The 22,713-nt window shown below is 36.1% G+C and overlaps 1 protein-coding gene across 3 annotated transcripts in view; it reads right to left on the bottom strand.

Annotated features, from left to right (window-relative positions):
• Positions 1-22,713, bottom strand: part of LOC149777593 (rabphilin-3A-like) — a 149,358-nt gene that overhangs the window by 58,838 nt on the left and 67,807 nt on the right. For all 3 annotated transcript variants that reach the window (XM_089942235.1, XM_089942234.1, XM_089942236.1), the window contains exons 8-9: positions 20,128-20,226; positions 18,738-18,920 (exon numbers count right to left, since the gene is read on the bottom strand). In XM_089942235.1, coding sequence (XP_089798361.1) covers positions 18,738-18,920; positions 20,128-20,226 — 282 coding nt within the window. The remainder of the gene's footprint in view (positions 1-18,737; positions 18,921-20,127; positions 20,227-22,713) is intronic.

The following is a 22,713-nucleotide window of genomic DNA, read 5'->3' as shown; positions in this document are numbered from 1 at the left end:
CAAACTACTTTAATATTTTCTGCCATTTACTGTGCACACAAAGGGAAGCTATGTTAGTGTTTTGTGACTGCATCACGAAAGAGGAAGAAAAAAAAAAGGAAAAACTGACAAATTTACGAGTTATATGTGAAAAAGCCTCCTGGCTACGAAAAAATTACAGATCAAGCATTACCATCCCTTATTAAGACGGAATTTAGGACTCAAAGCACTGTTTCATAAACTGTTTCATATACATCAACTTTGCACAGCAGAGTGTAAAGACAAAATGGTAGGAAATAGTGTGGAATAGTGGAGAAGCTTATAATGGAACCATTTGTGGTGAGTGGAGTCTGCAGGGATTAGACTAATACTGCAAGCTTCCAGGCCAAGCCAACATGAGCTGTAGACACAACCTTTTTCATTCTAATGACCATGACCTGTGAGAAAGAGACTAATAATTGTTTTACAAAGTGTGAACCTAGTCAGATTTTTTCAAAGTACCTGTAGGGATAGAAAAAAACAGCTTGAATAAGGAAACTTGCCAATGACTTAGATTACCCCTTGCTTTGGCTTGACCTTGAAGGCAATGTGTATGACTTAATATGTATGATACTGTCAAGTCAAAATACATGACAGGTTAAAGTTTTAAAAAACTTATTATCATTGGTTCAAAAGTTACACCCATACATGGAATTAGGTCACTGATTTATATTTTCCCTTGCTGTGACAAAAACCTTCATGCAGTGGGCATATTTAAGGTATGTGACACACTGCCTAATCATTATATATAATTGGTTCAAATTTCATCAAAATGTTTAATCTGGACTTGGACACAAGTCAGATTTACACTTTCCGTTGCTCTAACATTGAATCTGAGGTGGGGATGTGGCTCTAATAAACAACAAACAACCAATATATGGCATATAACTTTCCAAAATTTCATCGAAATAGCTTCAGTGGTTCAAAGTTACATTCCATACAAGAACACAAGCCAAAGAATTAGTTTCCCTTGATACGACCTTGATCTTGAGACAGGTGGTGTAACTATGGAATACAACATTATCATCCAGTCATGATACATAAATGTTTCTTTCAGTATCTTCATATGTTCATTAGTTACACCCAGGACAATGATACAAGACAAGAGAATAACATTTACCCTTGACCATGACCTTGTGGCAGGGTACATGGCACTAGTATGTGATGTACTGTCTGGTCATAATATATATTTTGGCAGTTTCATCAAAATATCTTAAGTGGTTCAAACATTATACAGTATATACCATACAATATATACCATAAAATATATACCATACAGTATATACCATACAATATATACCATACAATATATAACATACAGTATATACCATACAATATATACCATACAATATATACCATCCAATATATAACATACAGTATATACCATACAGTATATACCATACAATATATACCATTGAGTATATACCATACAATATATACCATACAGTATATACCATACAGTATATACCATACAATATATACCATATAGTATATACCATACAATATATACCATACCATACAATATATACCATACAGTATATACCATACAATATATACCATATACCATACAGTATATACCATACAATATATACACAGACTTACTGATCCTTCTCAAGGATGATTAAAGTTGTCCTAGTTGAATTGTTGGATGAACTCATCAGTACATACAATACTACATGCCACATAATTAGATTTTCCAAAACTGTGACCGTGAACTTGGGCAGGGGTGTGGCTATTGTAGGTTATGTACATTTGGACACATTTTATTAAGTATCCGCAGTGGCTGAAAGTTATCTCTGCAGAAAAGAATTACAATTTCCATGATCTTGACCTACAGACAGGAGTGTAATTATGGTACTCGACTATCTAATCATGATACGTATATATTTGCTCTAAGTTTTATTAAAACCTCAGTAGTTAAGATTATCTGGACAAGGATAAAAATCTCATCTCCCTTGCAGTGACCCTTTGATCTTGAGGTAGGCGGCATGGCTATATTATGCAACACAACATCAAGATAATACTTGGGCAAAAAGTCAAAAACATTATAAGCTAGACAAGCATAATCATCAAACACAGTATAGCGAAATAAGACAGCACATGCTTAGTGCCTGTTTCCAAATTACTCAGCATATTCAAGTAGAGGCATGACCAGGTACTCCAGGTGTTAGTAAAGGTGGCAGAAAATGCAGTATCAAGGGCCAAATGAGCAGTCAGGACAGTAACTGCTAACTACACGAAGTTTGTACCAGCTGGTACTCAGCAACCAATCAAAGACCAATTCAAAAGGCAAGCAGGGGTCACCTTAAAGAAGCACAGGAAGTACCAGTATGATCTTAATCGAATGTTGTGGTAGTTTCTGCCAGGTTATGGTGGAAAAAAAGTGTCCAACAATTAGATTTTCCAGCAGAGCACAAACCAAGATGTGGTTGCAGGGCTCACAAATGCACATCTTATACACTATCATGCCAAAGCAAAGATGCCAGCTGACATTTTTATAATTACTTTTCACATGAAAAATGTTGCTAACTTAAATTTGAAAGAATTCCAAGTATATATGCAAGTTTCACTAACTTTTGTACTCAGTAATCAATTTCAGTCAGACCTCCATTTCTAGAGAACTACTTAAGGTACCTATCAAACTCAAGATTCCTGATTTGCTAAAAGTGCTGGAAGGATGCTACCTCATGGAAATACTTAAATTAAGGCCAACCAGCTGTAATCTCAACATCATTTGCTTTCTAAATAGATTAAAATGGCAAACATCGTGTGAAACTTAGTGAGACTTGACAGAGACATTTAAAATGCATCCTTAAAATGTTGGTTACCAATTTTCCTCTGAAAAGGAATTATATTTTTATACAAATATATGATCGTGTCTTCACTTTGCTGTGATAAAGTATCAGTACCACTGTACTCTTGAAAATTCCAGTGACCTGGAGCAAGTGTAACTCTGACAAGGAAAACCGACATTCTCATACTCTTAACCTATATGACTTGTCATTTCTCCACATTGACATAATGCTTAGGTTACGTAAAAGTGTCACTGTAAACACAAATATTAAGAAGGCAGGATTTTGGAGTGAATCTTCTTGATTTAGAATGCAGAACGTGTGAATTCTTGTACATTTATGTAAGAGGTGATGTATTGTAAGGTTCTTAAACCTGCTATCTTCATGCAAAAGAATATTTTCATGATCTGAACTTATTTTAGTATATGACGTCTGGTACCTGAGAATAAAAGCATATTCAGCTTCCTGTGCAACATATTCTTGCCTGACAAGTAGGTAAAATAAGTACATGAAATTGATAACTGATGTGAGATGTTAAGCAATGTTGAACCAAATCAGACTCTTGTTCAGGTATCGAATGGAAACATTTATTTTCTGAGTATGAATCTGTTTCTACTCAGTCCAGGGATGAAGAAGTCAAGTTTCCCACAGCATAGTCAATTATTACCTGGTCAGGATAAGAGAATGAGTGTTTTTTCTCAGCCTTGGGTTGTATTTAGGCCCTGGGTTGTCATGAGGCCAATGCCAAATTAAGAATGATATTGGAAATAACAAGCCAAACCATTTATCAACAGGGGCTGATGATTCCGCTGGTCTTACTGCCTCTGCAGGCTAACTTCTCCCTGCTTTTGCGAATATACTGTACCAATGTCAGGTTCTCATCTTCTATTAATCAGTGTAGACATAATTTAGGCTGCAGTGTGAAACCAACTGATGATGCACACTGATGGTGGGACTGATAAAAACATATCTGCACAAGCGGGGATGCAAAAATCTGCCATCACTTGGAATACCCTATAAATCAACCTCAATGAACAAAACAGCATGACCTCCTCCCCTCAGTCTTTATATGTAAAGATTTATTCCACCTGTCACCTATACTCATACTTACAGGGATGGATTAAACATCTTTGTGAAGGAGTACAATGAATTCAAAACTTACCAGACAATTGCATCACACTTTTTTCATGGCTATGAGACTAAATAACTATTAAAAACCATCTCTGAACAAAACTAATTCAATACCTGTACCCATCATGAAATTCACTAAAAGTAATGCTATTAGCCTATCAATGTCGAGTTCAAAAGGGAGTCTGCAGAATTAATTCACACAAGTCATTATTTGGTATATATCACTGTTGTGGGAACAATGTCACCAACTAACTAATCAGCAAAGGAACTTTTACTGGTAGTTACTTTGAAAAAGGAATGCTAATTTAGGTCATATACCATCCAAAACATACACATCATCCATAGAGATCCGAAAAGTTTTAGAGTTCAAGTTATCAATCACTACATGCACTGCTGAATGCAAAAACACATGGACAAGCAGGGCCATTTATTCCTGCCAATTTCTTTAAAGTTTTAGCTCAAGAGCAATACTGCTCTAAAACGTGATCCTGATCCCAAAGGTCAAAAGGCAAAAGAGTGCATCACAGAATGAATTGTCTTAGCTTCATAATGATTCATCCAAAGTATGAAGAAAATTGATCAAGTGATTTAGGAAATATAAGCAAATAATTTTTTAAAAACTAAAGCAATAATACAAATCTTCTATAGCTGTGACCTTGAGATCAAGATCAATGGGGTTAGGGAGCATGTCACAGAATGAACTGTCTTGGCTTCATAATTATTTACTCTAAGTATGAAGAAAATCAATCAAGTGGTCTAGGAAATGAAGTCAAATTAAAAACTTAAACACAACCTTAATTTTATCTGACTGTGGCCTTGACCCCATTGTCAAAGAGAAGGCTCATATGTCACAGAATGAGTTGTCATAGCCTTATGATGGCTCATCCCAAGTATAAACCAAATCCATAGCAAGGTTTAGATAATATAAGCCAGCCCAAAAACTTTAAACTAAACCTTAATGCAAATTTTGTATGACTTCTATGACTATAACTATGATACCAATGTCAAAGGAAAAATCAGCATGTTGTGGATTCTATTGTCTTAGTCTAATAATGATTCATACAAAATCCATGAAAGAATTTAGGAAATATATGCAAATAAAAAAATAAAAAAAGTTTAAGAAACTGCTGAGTCTGCCACTGCTGCCAGACGTGACCACAATATCTCGATTTCCTACAAATGTAGGCTTGACAAAAAAAGCAGGAATGGTAATATGTGTCAACTCCTGGATATATATATATTTATATTCACTTAAAAGTCAAAGCCAACAAAGACCCTGATCTGCTGTCACATAATGTACTGGCAGATCAGAGTTGATGTTGTTTATTCTGCTGATTACTCTTTACAAACTACATGAATCCAGATCTGCCCATGCATTATGTAACAACAGATCTGGGTCTGTGCAGTTTGCAGTTTAACTCAAGCTAGTAAGTACAAGTATAAAACCACACCTAATATCACAACTTCAATATTCAGAAATAAATTTGTATAAACAGGTCAAAAGTAGACCTCCTTTCTAAATGTATACTGTACATAGAATACTGTCAAATAAAAAGTACAACAGACTAATAAAAAATCCATGTAAATATTGGATATGTCTTACAACAGAATGAAACAAGAAATTTAACAGAGACTAGAATTGTATGGAATACATATTATATAATGAACAATAACATAATCTGAATAATGAACACCATCTTAATTTGAATAATGAACACCATCATAATTTGAATAATGAACACCATCATAATAAACATTATATAGATAGTTTCTAATATCATTATTAATTAGTAATGTTATCTTGACTCTATTTAGGATACTTTAAACACTATTCAAACAGTAATTTTGAGTCCTTTGCACACAATCCTAATAGATTATTAGAAAGTTGCATAGAACAAAATTCAGAATTATTTTTAAATGCTACTTTCACAAAGACCATTATCTGTTCAAGCATTTGAACAACTTCCAAAACTAGAAATGTGTTTATGGAACACAGATGCCACCATCTGCCCACATACTCCACTACATGATATGACCTATAATACAGGGAAATGAAAAAACTTTAATCAAACCTTAATGTGAATTTTCTAATGCTGTGATGTTGACCCCAAGGCCAAAGGGGAAACCAATGTGTAAAAGTACAAATTATCATAACTTCATAATGATTCAAGGCAAGAAAGAAAACTTTCAATCAAGCAGTTTAGGAAATATAAGTAATTGAAAGACTGTAACTAAACCTTTAAAGCAAATTTTGTATAACTGTTACCTTGACCCTATGGTCATAAGGGCAAGCAAGCATGTCGTAGAATGAATTGTCTATGCTTCATAATGATTCATGGTAATTAGGATGAGAATCTAACATGGAGTTTAGGAAATGTTTGATCTAAAGGGTTTAACTGTGCATCAAAAGTCTTGGTTACACAGAGCTGAACAAGTTTAGGTATGCCAGAATGGGCAAATTTTATAAAACATGTAGAAGGGCACACTGGGATTATTCTATATCCCTGAGCCTCCATGGGGTTTCAGGAGGGCACACTGGGCTGGTTCTAAATTCCCTAACCTGTGGAGGTTTCAGAAGGCACACTGGGCCTATCCTAATTCCAAAACCTGGTGAGGGATTCAGGAGGGCACACTGGGCCTACTCCACATCCTAAGCCTCCAGGGGGCTTCAGGAGGGTACACTGGGTCTATTCTAAATCCCATAACCTGCTGGGCGATTCAGAAGGGATCACTAGTCTATTCTACATTCCTGAGCCCCCTAGAGAATTCAGAAAGGAAAACTGGGCATATTCTAAACCCACTAACCTGCAGGAGGAATCACTGGTCTATTCTACATATCTGAGCCTAGAAGGGAATTCAGAAGGAATCACTGGACCTATTCTAAATCCCCTAGCCTGCAGAGGGATTCAGGAGGACACAGTGGTCCTATTATAAATCACACAGCCTGCTGGGGGATTCAGGAGGGCACAGTGGTCCTATTCTAAATCCCATAGCCTGCTGGGGGAGTCAGGAGGGATTACTGATCTATTGTACATCCTTAAGCCCAGAAGGGAATTCAGAAAGGATCATTGGACCTATTCTAAATCTCCTAGCCTGCAGGGGGATTCAGGAAGGCACAGTGATCTATTCTACATCCCTAAGTCTGCTGGGGATTCAGAAGGGCACATGCAGGGAGGGTTATGAATAATAAACAAATGAAACAGCTTTCACTGAAAGCTCAATTAAAATTTTATGACATAACTTTGACCCCATGGCAATAGGGGCAAGTAAGCATATTGTAGAATGAATTGTCTCAGCTTCATAATGACTCATATTAACTAGTTCTCAACTAACATTTACTTTGCCATGAACCCAACTCTTAATACACACATATATAAAAGGTATGCAGTAATTCCTTTCAATATCATAAAATTACCTAAATTTAAAAATATACTGATTGCAACTTCAATGGTTCAACACAATGGGAAACTGCTACATCAACAACTGCAACATTTACTTATGTATAACATGCAGCCAAACAAAGAGCAGATAGACCAAGATCTGCCATCACATAATGCCCTGACAGATCCGGGTTTATGCTCATTGCTTGAAATCATGACTGGCTATCACATTATGATACAGCAGATCTGGGTATACACTGCTGGTAGTAGGGATGAACATCATACCTAGCAAATACAGTGTTATTTCATCTACTAAAACTGTGTGAAAGCTAAAATGAAACTCTTTCTATGTGAATGGTGTGCATGTGGTCAGTCAATCCTAACACAGACTAAAAATGCTCAGCTCTATTAGTAAAAGACAGCTGAAGATTAAATTACAAAAAGTATCCCGGATCACTAGATTTCACTGGAGCAAGAAGTGAAGGGTAAAGGTCACTGGAGGATAAAGGTTTCTGCAGTTCAAGGTCACAAGCTGAAACTGTTGATATGGTTAGCACTAAAATAGTGATGTCAGTTATGTTAGATATGAAAACTGTCCTCGCTGAAGCAAGAAGCCGAGGGTAAAGGTCACTGGAATTCAAGGTCAAGGGATGTATCAGTAATGTCGGGAACGAGAATCTCGTCGCTGATAGCTGGAGGATTGGCGGCGGGATGAAGAGACAGAACCATAACCTGGGAAAGGACAGAACAAACACGTCAGTTGCCGTGGAGACAAAGCATGCAGGTAAGCAAAGGAGGGAAAATGGTAGCAGTTGCCATTAGAGCAGAGAATGGGATACAAAATAAAAGCGTTTTAAAAAATTGAACATTACAAGCTGTTTACTATTGGCATCCTACCAGTTTTTATCAAAACCAGTTTTCTTCATTGTTTTCAAGATGCATACATCTTGAAATTTGAATCAGGCCCTAGTCACCTTAAAATCAAGTTTGAAGAGCAATGATTAACAACAATATATCTATAAGTCTGCAGCATTTACACATGCATATGGCTTGGTTTAGTTTAATACCTTTAAATATTTACAAAATAGGTAAATGCATAAATGAACCAACACATGGCTGTCAGTGATACAATAGTCATTTATTATACATTTTCAAATCTCTACTCAAGAGGACTGCATTATTAATTATTTATCTAATGTGGCATGATTAGGAAATATGATGAAAATTAGTTTGTAGCAAACATTACACAACATTATGCACCTGGTTGATTAACTGATAATGCTGATACAATTCCTTTTAAAAAAAAAAACATTATTTACATCTGAACAACATAATAATGTTATTTTAGAGAAACTTTTTTTCAAATAAGCCATTGTATAGTTTATATATATATATATATATATATATATATATATATATATATATGTATGTATGTATGTATGTATGTGTGTGTGTGTGTGTGTGTGTGTGTGTGTGTGCGCGTGTGTGCGTGTGCGTGCGTGTGTGTGTGTGTGTGTGTGTGTGTTACAGTATCATGATGAGCCTAGAGATGTTTCACTTACATTTTCACATACATTCAACAAAGAATGTCTTACAAACTGAATCCTATCAAGATAACAGATAAATGACCAACAGCAAATGAGATGATCAAAATTTGAGCAAGGTATGGCAAACACTTTATAATAAATGTTCAGTAAGCCTAATGGGTAGATAGGTGGCAAGGTTGAGTTTATAATCATTTTGAATAATCATAATCATTTCAGTTATTATAAACCATGTACAAGTTTAGAAATGTTGGGAAATGTTGCGACCTTACACGTGTTAATGCACTTATTCAAAAAGTGGACTTTACGTGCAGTGAATATTGTTTACATTAATTTGCAGGGAAAACATGCACTGAGTTAGGCCTGTGCTATAGAAGAACAACATTGGAAAATAATCACTGACCATTTTCTTATTACATGAACAGCTAAATACATATATGCATTTGAAAAGAAAAAAATCACACTGCATTTAATTTCTGGATAATGTCAGTGTTTTTTATATCCACCTCTTTATGAAAATTTTGACAGTCACTGTTGCATGCTGCAATTTTATTCTTGACCAATGGTGTATTTTTTAATGAATTTCACTATCAGGACATTAGATGTAAAGATGTACATGGAATTGCACTTAACCATTTAAAATGAACCAATTAAATATATTAGAGCACCATGAAAGTAATGACTGGAACTGGTTCTAAAGTGTTGTTGGCCTTTGCTCCAAAATCAACCCATTTTTTAGAAACAGCCTACAAAGAACCAATTAAATATATTACAGCACCATGAAAGTAATGACTGGAACTGGTTCTAAAGAGTTGTTGGCCTTTGCTCCAAAATCAACCCATATTTTTTAGAAACAGCCTACAAAGAACCAATTAAATATATTACAGCACCATGAAAGTAATGACTGGAACTGGTTCTAAAGAGTTGTTGGCCTTTGCTCCTGATAGAATTATTTAGGCAGTAGCTTTTATTAGATAAAGAAGTAAATTAATTTGTATGTTTAAATACTGAAAATATATGGAATGCCAATTTTAAAAAGTGAAATAAAGTTTCTATTATTAATGAAAAACTGGCAGGATGCCAGTAGATATTACATGAATAACTTTTTTATATGATATGAGCAGTAAAAACTTTGCTTTTTTAACTACTGTTACTTTATTATTACATACCTGTTTAATCCTACATACTTGATCTGGCACTTGATAAAGCTGTTCAACTCATACTGCCCTTTCACACCAGCAGATCTGAACTACCTAGGCTTCTTCACTGACATCCACACATACTTGATCTGGCACTTGATAAAGCTGTTCAACCCATACTGCCATTTCACACAAACAGATCTGAACTACCTAGACTTCTTCATTGACATCCACACATATTTGATCTGGCACTTGATACAGCTGTTCAACCCATACTGCCATTTCACACATGCAGATCTAAACTACCAAGGCTTCTTCATTGAAATCCACACATATTTGATCTGGCACTTGATACAGCTGTTCAACCCATACTGCCATTTCACACAAGCAGATCTGAACTACCTAGACTTCTTCATTGACATCCACACATATTTGATCTGGCACTTGATACAGCTGTTCAACCCATACTGCCATTTCACACAAGCAGATCTAAACTACCAAGGCTTCTTCATTGAAATCCACACATATTTGATCTGGCACTTGATACAGCTGTTCAACCCATACTGCCATTTCACACAACCAGATCTGAACTACCTAGACTTCTTCATTGACATCCATGTGTAGATAGGTTTAGAAGCAGTGAATCAAACTTTCTAAAAAATCCTGATTTGTTTTGACTTCATTTATATAATAAAGCTAAATATATATTGAAAGTGTAAAAAAGATGGTATGTAATAAATAGGAAACTGCATTTGTGTTTTTCTTCCAATTTAGGCGGAAAGAATTTGTTTAATATGGCTTATAACTTATTTCAGCCCGATGTATCCATACACCATATAAAATTTGTCCTTTCTGCTGGTACATATGCAGTTTTGTGTATGTGTCTAATTTGTTTTAAGTTAATCTAATGATTTTCCAAAAATGTGTAAAATTAAACTGGATGTAAATATTTACAGATGATAAATATTAAAGCGAACACCAGAAAATGTACAAATTTCTGGGTTTTTTGTATTCTTAAAAAACTTAATTTGAGCAAATAAAAATTTTGCCACTGTTTCCATCATATTTTGCGATGTGTTTCTGTTTTTAGCAGTATCCCTTTTCTACTAAAGTATTTCTAATAAAACCTATATGATTATGAACTAGATAATCACCATACTATTAAGACTATCCCTGTATGGCTTTTTACGACATCCCTGTATGGTTTTTTAAGACATCCCTGTATGGTTTTTTACAACAATCCAATAGACAAATATTAAGACTATCCCTGTATGGTTTTTTACGACATCCCTGTTTGTTTTTTTACGACATCCCTGTATGGTTTTTTACGACATCCCTGTATGTTTTTTTACGACATCCCTGTTTGGTTTTTTATGACATCCCTGTTTGTTTTTTTACGACAATCCAATAGACAAATGACAAAGTTCTAGTTAGTATTCAACCATCACAAAAATCAACTGTACATACTACTGCAATTCTGAGATTAGTTCCATGGTCTTCAAGCATTGAACTTAAATCAAACACTACAGTCAAATGTGTCTTATGCAGCCACTCATGTAAAATGGCCAACTGTCCTTTATACACAGGTTACATCTTTTGGCAAGATTACCTTTCCAACTTGGTTCTGGAACAATTACCATGCATCAGATACCATTATTATTATTATTATTATTATTATTTAATCCAGTAAGCATAATTTCCTATTCAATGATTTTGCTATATACATTTATCATTCATACATTCTGGCGGGAAATGGTTTAATTCATAGATTTCTTCAAGTTTCTGCTTTCTATGTATTTCATATAAATGTAATATGTTTTTGCTTATACACTCTGAAGGCACAGTAATAGCTCAGTTCCTTGTATAGTGCTGCTGGAGTCAGCTGTCTCAGAAGTAACAGATGTAGGCTGCATATAGAAAGCATTAAACCGAATGACTGACTAGTCATTTTTGTTCAAACATTTCTGATACCTAATAAGTTGAAAAAATGTCATCATGTATTTTCTATCAAATGTGAACGAGTTTTCATCTTCAGTTTTGTGTTCTTGAAGAAAACTAGGCATTGCAGTCCATGAAAATTTTGAACCATCAGAATATTTTATATGAAATAGTGTTGATTCCATAATTGTATCTACTCTTGGATTAAAAAGAGTAACCTAGTGATTAAATAAATGCCTGTTCACATTTTTATCTCAAACATTTATAAATACTTAATGAAAATCTAAGATGTACATTATGACCATCTGTTTCTCCCGGACCACAATGCACTTTGTGTACATGGATGTATGCAGAATTTCCATAAAATTATAATACTTTAGCTGGGGGTGGGGTTGAGAGGAGGGGTGGGAGTTCCTTACAATAATTACAATCTATTTATCTGACACAAATGAGAGGTGAATTTGATTTTTCGCATAAAAAAACAACATGTAGGAAAAGTTTAAACAATGACAGAAATTGTTAAATAGGTCTAATTTGATAAACTAAAGCAAATATGGGGTTAAACCAGTTTTCTATTAATCTTTCAGATGAATACATTTAGTACAGCCATCAGCACAACCTCCCTCCTTCCCCCAACAACCAATAAAAGGGATGTAGGGCTAAAACAATCCAACAACCAATAAAGAGGATGTAGGGCTAAAACAATCCAACAACCAATAAAGGGGATGTAGGGCTATAACAATCCAACAACGAATAAAGAGGATGTAGGGCTATAACAATCCAACAACCAATAAAGGGGATGTAGGGCTATAACAATCCAACAACGAAAAAAGGGGATGTAGAGCTATAACAATCCAACAACGAATAAAGGGGATGTAGGGATAAAACAATCCAACAACCAATAAAGGGGACGTAGGGCTAAAACAATCCAACAACCATTAAAGGGGATGTAGGGCTATAACAATCCAACAACGAATAAAGAGGATGTAGGGCTATAACAATCCAACAACCAATAAAGGGGCTGTAGGGCTATAACAATCTAACAACGAATAAAGGGGATGTAGGGCTATAACAATCCAACAACGAATAAAGGGGATGTAGGGCTAAAACAATCCAACAACCAATAAAGGGGATGTAGGGCTATAACAATACAATAACGAATAAAGAGGATGTAGGGCAACAACAATCCAACAACCAATAATGGGGATGTAGGGTTATAACAATCCAACAACCAATAGTCAGATATAGGGCTATAACAATCCAACAACCAATAAAGGGGATGTAGGGCTATAGCAATCCAACAACCAATGAAGGGGATGTAGGGCTATAACAATCCAACAACCAATAAAGGGGATGTAGGGCTATAACAATGATGATTTACCTCAATTATTTACAATACAAATCTAGGCAATGTTGTGATCTGATAGACATTCTCAAAATAACAAAGGAGAGATTAACCAGTTCAAAGTTACACTGACGTTTATTTGAGTATGGGAAATATAAGGAAGATAATATATGTGTACACATCAATTCACATTACATCTCTTTAACTAAACAATGGTTTCTTGGAAAACACTACTGGGCTGTTCCAGGAAAACATACCTGGGACCCAGGGAATAAGCTTTTAATGTAGGGTACTCACCCATAGATGAAATGAAAAATTGTTTTCTCATTTTAATATGAACTTTGTGAAATCAAAGTACCCAAGCATATATTTTCAAAAAACTGCCTTCACTGGGTACCATGAATGTTTAAATGGAATAGAGCGCTCAGATGCCGAGTCATTAAGCTGGGTACCATGAATGTTTAAATGGAACAGAGCCCTCAGATGCCAAGTCAATAAGCTGGGTACCATGAATGTTTAAATAGAACAGAGCCCTCAGATGCCGAGTCAATAAGCTGGGTACCATGAATGTTTAAATGGAACAGAGCCCTCAGATGCCGAGTCAATAAGCTGGGTACCATGAATGTTTAAATGGAACAGAGCCCTCAGATGCCGAGTCATTAAGCCGGGTACCATGAATGTTTAAATGGAACAGAGAGCTCAAATGCCGAGTTAATAAGCTGGGTACCATGAATGTTTAAATGGAACAGAGCCCTCAGATGCCGAGTCATTAAGATGGGTACCATGAATGTTTAAATGGAACAGAGCCCTCAGATGCCAAGTCAATAAGCTGGGTACCATGAATGTTTAAATGGAACAGAGCCCTCAGATGCCGAGTCATTGAGCTGGGTACCATGAATGTTTAAATGGAACAGAGCGCTCAGATGCCGAGTCATTAAGCTGGGTACCATGAATGTTTAAATGGAACAGAGCCCTCAGATGCCAAGTCAATAAGCTGGGTACCATGAATGTTTAAATGGAACAGAGCCCTCAGATGCCAAGTCATTAAGCTGGGTACCATGAATGTTTAAATGGAACAGAGCTCTCAGATGCCGAGTCGATAAGCTGGGTACCATGAATGTTTAAATGGAACAGAGCTCTCAGATGCCGAGTCATTAAGCTGGGTACCATGAATGTTTAAATGGAACAGAGCCCTCAGATGCCAAGTCAATAAGCTGGGTACCATGAATGTTTAAATGGAACAGAGCCCTCAGATGCCAAGTCATTAAGCTGGGTACCATGAATGTTTAAATGGAACAGAGCTCTCAGATGCCGAGTCGATAAGCTGGGTACCATGAATGTTTAAATGGAACAGAGCTCTCAGATGCCGAGTTAATAAGCTGGGTACCATGAATGTTTAAATGGAACAGAGCCCTCAGATGCCGAGTCATTAAGCTGGGTACCATGAATGTTTAAATGGAACAGAGCCCTCAGATGCCGAGTCATTAAGCTGGGTACCATGAATGTTTAAATGGAACAGAGCCCTCAGATGCCGAGTCAATAAGCTACTTTAACTTTAGTAAACCCCTGTTTGGTTAAGAGACACCAGGCCATTGACTGTACAATGACCATTTCATACTTGGTTAGGAAACACCAGGCCATTGACTGTACAAAGCAAGAGACCATTTCATACTTGGTTAAGAAACACCAGGCCATTGACTGTACAAAGCAAGTGACCATTTCATACTTGGTTAAGAAACACCAGGCCATTGACTGTACAAAGCAAGTGACCATTTCATACTTGGTTCAGAAACACCAGGCCATTGACTGTACAAAGCAAGTGACCATTACATACTTGGTTAGGAAACATCAGGCCATTGACTGTACAAAGCAAGTGACCATTACATACTTGGTTAGGAAACATCAGGCCATTGACTGTACAAAGCAAGTGACCATTTTATGCACAATTTTTATGGAGGAAATATCAAAGAATGGGAATGGCCATTGAGACCAGCTGACTGCTATATAAAGGTGACTGTTATGGCAGATTTGACTGCAATCTTCTAACATTTCATACACACACACACAAAATTACATATATACAGATTGAGCTGATTTGCTTTAGATGAGTATCAGTCACCTAGTTCAGTAATCTATTTATAAGATTACTATCTAATGAGATTATCTGACAGTTTTTCAGTGCAAGACAAGAATGTTTCTAACATTATTTTGTGGATTTTGTTTCTTTTTTACTTAGGTGCATGTTTTATTATCAAAAATGTCACAGTCATAAATTGAGGTTATGAAGTGATCCTACAGTTGTTAACGGAACAATATAATTACAGTCCAAGTTACCAAACAGTTTGTCTCCTTTTACAAACCATGAGCATCTATATGACATGGAACTTTTCTATCTGTGTGTCAGGCTCATCCAATCAAATACTGTATTTATAAATGGTGGCCTATTACACGTTTGATTGTTTAAAGGAAACTTAAAGAATCATCTTTTGTAAGACCTTGCATTTACTTTTAGCCAGAATAAACTAATGCATCTTCAGTTTGTAATAGCATGTATGCATTGTTAAAAGCATGAATGTCCGTGTGAGAGAAAAAACCAGGGTGTGAATCACACCTGGCTGCTCCACTGATAGATATATAATTCAACGAGTACCCCAGTGAAGAAAGAAGATGGGGCACAAATATTAATTCTAGTAAAATACTTTTCTATTCAAAACGTTTACCTTAGATTCACATTTCCATATTATCCCATCATTTCACCATATATAGGCAGGAAAAAGAAGTCACTTCACCTGAAAATTTCAGTTCACCATGACCTCTGTGAATCTGTAGTTTTATCTGTACTCAAGTATTTGAGTGGTTAAATTTAAGTAAGGCCAAGATTTTACCCAATCAGATTATTAGATTTTAAACTGATATTTCAGCCCATGTGCTGACATTCTGTTTGTAATAACCAGGTCTGATTGCTGAGGTTCTGTTTTTTGAGAAATCCAGGTCATATGGCTGAATTCTTTACCAAGGTTAGGTCCAAACTATCAGATAGGGGTCCCTAGTGGCTGAGTGGTCTAAAGCGCTCTCCGTTACGGATCACTGCCATCTCACCTCTGTCCGCGTGGGTTTGAGTCTAGGATTCGGCCAATGTGGATATGTGAGAAAGCTTGCCAGTATACTTCTTGTGGGTCAGTGGTTCTTCCCAGAGTTTTCCCTGGTTCTTCCTCCACTATTAATACTGGCCGCCATGCATAGTCTATTGTGTGCTGAAAAATGGCATTAAACCCCATAACAGCAACAACTATCCTCTAGACCTAAGCTACCATATTTGCCAGCCTATAAGTCGATGTGGAGTATAAGTGGAACCAGCAAATTTGGCATATTTTCCATCCTTACATAACTCATTGCTGAGTATAAGATGAGGCCAGATCAATACACTGGATTGTGTTTTTCATTTCATTCCACACAGTATTGTGGATTTTATCCTTTCTGTAACTCAGTAACCTTTCTAATCAGGATCATTAAATTTAAGTAAAAGTAACTAATTTATTTCACACAAAGTATTTTAAATGTATTCTGTACTTTTAGCTACATACGACGCTGATCTGAAAATTTATTGAGTTACGGATAGGATAAAACTCGTGATGCTGTGAGGAATTAAATTATAATAACTTCCAGTTTCATAAATATTAAAAGTATCACTGTATGCTGTTTGAGAATACAAGCAATAGGGAAATTGCATCATTAATACTAAAATGCATTTTCTGGGTTTTTTGTGGGTTTTTTTTGGGGGGGAGATAAAGAGAGAAGGATGCATATGTATTCCATCACATTTTTCTTCTTGCACCTCGTGAACAAAATGAAATATGGTCTGATATGAGAGAGAGAGAGAGATAGAGAGAGAGAGAGAGAGAGAGAGAGAGAGAAGCTTTTGTCAAAGAGAGAAAACATTAATAAATGAAACAGTAAATGTAAACAATGAAAATACATACCATACTCCTTCAGGGTTTAAATATTCACAATAAATATATCCATACTTACTCCATTAGGTTAAATCCCAAGAATGACCATTTTGCATGTTGTCTAATTTTCTTTGCAAGTACAAAAACCTCTCCATTCCCAACAAATAAGCTTTTGTTTAAATGTATGTACTCTTCCTTTACTTAGGTGCCAATGTTTTTGATCTTGCTCATGCTAGATGTACTTTAAATTGCTGTCAGTGCCATCAGCAAGTTCAAAAATGTCACTGGCTGAGAAATTTACACTAGTATCTACCTGGCATTTCCTTTCATTATATGGTATGGTATTCATAATACCCATGGGTTGCCTCATTTCCTATTGGTAGCCTTGCTAATCTGATCTAGTCTGCCAAATCTTGACCTCAAACCTGTGTTAGCTTGGTATGACTGAATACAGCCGTAGCATATTTAATTAGCATGTAAATACCACTACAAAGCCATGTAATTCTTTTAATAATGGAAGTGGCAACAAAAATTAGAAGGAATCACTTAACTAGTGGTATTAATTGATGATGGAATATGGTACTGCACTTGTACATGAGTAAGATCAGTCATCAGGTATGTGAACAATACAGATTTACAATCGTGAAGACATCTCTGTTTGTCTGTCTGTCTTTCAATGGGGCATAGGTTTTATTTGATCATTAGGTGCAAAAAGAAAGTTGTGATGGAATATGTCTTTGTCATGATTATTCATCTTCTAACTTGCAAATTTTAATGCACATATATGTAATCAATATAAACAACATATATTATAAACAATGAATATTACTGGTGCATGCTGCTTTAGCGCAATTGCATCTGATGGATGTTAATTTTTAATACTGATGATCATGTAATTGTTTAAAATACTTGCTGTGGGATCCTATATTTGTTCATACACGATCTCTTCCCCAAAATGAAATATTTTTTACACATTATTTTTCATACTTTTGGAGTTTTATTTTCCATATGAAAAATACGATAAAACGATTTGGCTGACATAATCCACAAATAAGTTGATTAAGAGTATAAGATGAAGCTATGAGCGTGTGGTCAAAAAGTATCATCTTATAGGCTGGCAAATACGGTAAGTCTAGTATGTTCTCTTAGTAAATGACACAGGCTAGGGTTTTGATTTCTAAACTTAGATTAAGTCCTGACTTAGGTTCAGTTAGTAAATGAAAAGTCAGGGTTCTGTTTTCTAGACCTTGATTAAGTCCAGATTTAGAATCTATTGTGAAAGACGGGTCTGATTTTGTACAAGACAGGTCTGAGTTTAGATTCCTATATCCAAGTGAAGTCCAGACTAGGTTCTTCATGAAATCATGACAAGAGTTCACAATTATCGGTGTTTTTTCAAGCCTGTGGTATTCTTAAATGTTCCTTTGAATATTCACCCATATTAAGTAAATTAATTAATTAATTAATTTATATTTGATAAAAATGCAATGTGTAACATACCTCCCATACTCTCGCTGTCAGATGCATCATGGATATCATCTCCACGACTGCTTTCTGTGGCACTGAGTTGACTGCCGCACAAATTGCCACTGGTGATACTGGACTTGCTCTCCTGTCGGATATGTGTGCCATAGTTATAGCCCCCTCCACTGTGTGTGCTGGAGAGACTGATATTGTCACTTTCTACAATGAATGTGTAACAATAATAATAATAATAATAATAATAATAATAATAATTTGAAACACACTTGAAATGAACCTCTCAGGAGGCTCCAGATTATTTGTTAATGTCCATAATTGTTATAACCATATAATAATATAAATTATTTTCCTTTGGGTGATAAGGGTGCCCGGGGGGAGGGGGGGCACGAATGGTTTAATGTGCTTGCCTTGTCAAATCACTCAAATCTCACCCTGTCTGCATGACATAAAAAATCTTGGCTCAAACAGTAGCTTCAAATAGGTTGGTGGTTTTTCCCAGGTTTCTCATCCACCAAAAATAAAATCGGCCAAGCATAGCCTATTGTGAACTGAAAAATGTCATTAAATCTCACAATACCAATCAACCCAGATGAGATCTGATGAAGAAACACATGTGAGATATTAATATCTAAGACCCTTTTTACTACTGTCAACATACTGCCATGAATAATTCTATAATATTTTGACAAATTTTGTTATTGTTATACATCACCAGCAAATTTTAATTGAGAAATTACTGTGATTTCGTTTTAGAAACATCTTCTACTGTTGTTATAAGCTGGAGCATATGCATACAGGGATTGGAAACTCTCTCAGCTCTTGTATTACATCACATCTGCTATAGCTCTCAGGGAGTTACCAAGGTAAGTACACTATGATACTTCTTACAGGCGGCGAATTGTATGCACTATCAACATTGCTGACCATTTATCTTTAATACTCAATAGTAACAATTTTACAATCCTGATCCTTTTCAAACTTCAGCTAATAAACAATGTCCTATGTTGATTTACATGATGCTGATTATATCTTATAACAATTAACAAAAATGCTATATGTGAAATGAGGTATCATATCTAATCAAAGACCAAATTTCAAATTTGATGCTTATGTACTTCTAATCAATTTAAAAACTAAAATGTCAGTTACAAAGACTCTACACACGATTCCTTTAAAACTGTCAAACTGGGGAGAAACACGTGTTCTTATCTCAATCTCTTTGATTGCAACTGGCAAAAGTGGGTTCCGAAAAGAAGTCAAATACAGCACTGGCAGACAATGGATGCATGTCAGATGCTGGGCCATATCTTTAGCTCCAGCTGACTTTATAAATGGGTCAGTTAAATATATAAAATAAGATAAAATAAGGAAACAGAGTTAATTTAAATTAAAAATAACAAAGACAAACCCGAGTCTGCAGCTTTCTTCCCCGTCTTCTTCTTCCCAATACTAATATCATCATCTGAGCTGCTTTCACTCTCCTGGTCACTGCTTTCTCCATAGCTCACTGAAAGGGTAAAAATAAAACTAAGTAGATGCTAACAAGCTATAATTTTAAACACTTTAGCATTCTTTACAAAAATTGGCTACTAGTGTGTCTCTTTGCCTTTTATCAACTTCTTTTAATTAGTTTGCATGACAGTTCATCAATCGGAAGGGTCTGAGACTGCCTCCTACCAAAGTAATAGCCCAGGCCTGCTTTTGTGTTGAGACCCTGGTAATGCACCAAAGTGATAGCCCAGATCTGCTTTCATGTTGAGTCCCCAGTAATGAACAAAGTGATAGCCCAGCTCTGCTTCTGTGTCGGGACCCTTGTAAAGCACCAAAGTGATGGCCCAGATCTGCTTTTCTGTTGAGTCCCTAGTGATGCACCAAAGTGATGGTCCAGATCTGCTTTCGTGTTGTCCTTAGTGATGCACCAAAGTGATGGCCCAGTTCTGCTTTTGTGTTGAGTCCCTGGTAATGCACCAAAGTGATGGCCCAGATCTGCTTTCGTGTTGTCCTTAGTAATGCACCAAAGTTATAGCCCAGATCTGCTTTCATGTTGAATCCCTGGTAATGCACCAAAGTGATGGCCCAGTTCTGCTTTTGTGTTGTCCCTAGTGATGCAACAAAGTGATGGCCCAGATCTACTTTTGTGTTGTCCCTAGTGATGCACCAAAGTGATGGCCCAGATCTGCTTTTGTGTCGAGTCCCTAGTGACGCACCAAAGTGGTAGCCCATATCTGTTTTCATGTCAAGTCCCTTGTAATGCACCAAAGTAATAGCCCAGATCTGCTTTCGAGTTGAGTCCTTAGTGATGCACCAAAGTAATAGCCCATATCTGCTTCCATGTTGAGTCCCTTGTAATGCACCAAAGTGATAGCCCAGATCTGCTTTTGTGTCCAGACCCTGGTAATTCACCATACTCCTACTGCAATACAAGCCTTATGTGTTTCTGTGCCTTAAAACTAAAACCACCAATCCAAAACCAAACAAAATTTTGGCGGTTTGTTTCATTTAATTTCATAATTATTCTTCTATTGCATCATGCTGTGAGCTTCCCCAAAAAGCTAAAACAATAAGAAGCTCTAACACAAAACAATACTTCAAAGTGTGTATTACCACCAGACTACCATGCTTAAGTCAGTCATATTTAGTATGTACTTCAAAAATAATTCACTAACTTACTTTAGCATTCCTACTAAGATGTATTATCCAGCAATATTGACTGTAGGTATGTTTATATTCACCACTAGTGTCCATACTTTAACTGAAAGGCATTATAATTGCTGACATAAATTTTTTATTTTATTTGTTGATTGTGTATTCTTTATTCATTTAACAAATAACTGTTTGCATGATACTCAAATTGCATATCTTGGTTAAACTGTTTTCTTCGGAACTGTAAATAAAAGTATTCCAATCTGTTAAAGTTACACATTGATTAGCTGCAGGAAATGAATAAATACCTAAATCTGTTCAAGTGACAAAACAAGAAACTTTTTATTTAAAGAAAAGCTATTTTTGTGTCAGTTGTATTGTAAGTCATATAGTACTCATGAAACAAACCAATCTGTTCAGTCAGAGTTTGGTGTGTTCAAACATCAGTCAGACCATACTGACTCTACTGTGTTCAAACATCAGTCAGACCATACTGACTTTGCTGTGTTCAAACATCAGTCAGACCATACTGACTTTGCTGTGTTCAAAAATCAGTCAGACCATACTGAGTTTGCTGTGTTCAAAAATCAGTCAGACCATACTGACTTTCTTTGGTGCGTTCAAACATCAGTCAGACCATACTGACTGCTGTGTTCAAAAATCAGTCAGACCATACTGACTTTGCTGTGTTCAAAAATCAGTCAGACCATACTGACTCTGCTGTGTTCAAAAATCAGTCAGACCATACTGACTTTGCTGCGTTCAAACATCAGTTAGACCATACTGACTCTACTGTGTTCAAACATCAGTCAGACCATACTGACTTTGCTGTGTTCAAACATCAGTCAGACCATACTGACTTTGCTGTGTTCAAAAATCAGTCAGACCATACTGAGTTTGCTGTGTTCAAAAATCAGTCAGACCATACTGACTTTCTTTGGTGCGTTCAAACATCAGTCAGACCATACTGACTGCTGTGTTCAAAAATCAGTCAGACCATACTGACTTTGCTGTGTTCAAAAATCAGTCAGACCATACTGAGTTTGCTGTGTTCAAAAATCAGTCAGACCATACTGACTTTGCTGCGTTCAAACATCAGTTAGACCATACTGACTCTGCTGTGTTCAAAAATCAGTCAGACCATGCTGAGTTTGCTGTGTTCAAAAATCAGTCAGACCACACTGACTTTGCTGCGTTCAAACATCAGTCAGACCATACTGAGTTTGCTGTGTTCAAACATCAGTCAGACCATACTGACTCGGCTGTGTTAAAAAATCAGTCAAACCATACTGAGTTTGCTGTGTTCAAACATCAGTCAGATCATGCTGAGTTCGCTGTGTTCAAAACATCT

This window comes from Sinohyriopsis cumingii, chromosome 18 (assembly GCF_028554795.1).
Source record: "Sinohyriopsis cumingii isolate HCF-2022 chromosome 18, ASM2855479v2, whole genome shotgun sequence".
Classification (NCBI taxonomy): Eukaryota; Metazoa; Mollusca; class Bivalvia; order Unionida; family Unionidae; genus Sinohyriopsis; species Sinohyriopsis cumingii.
This window is presented reverse-complemented; position numbering and strand designations above follow the sequence as displayed.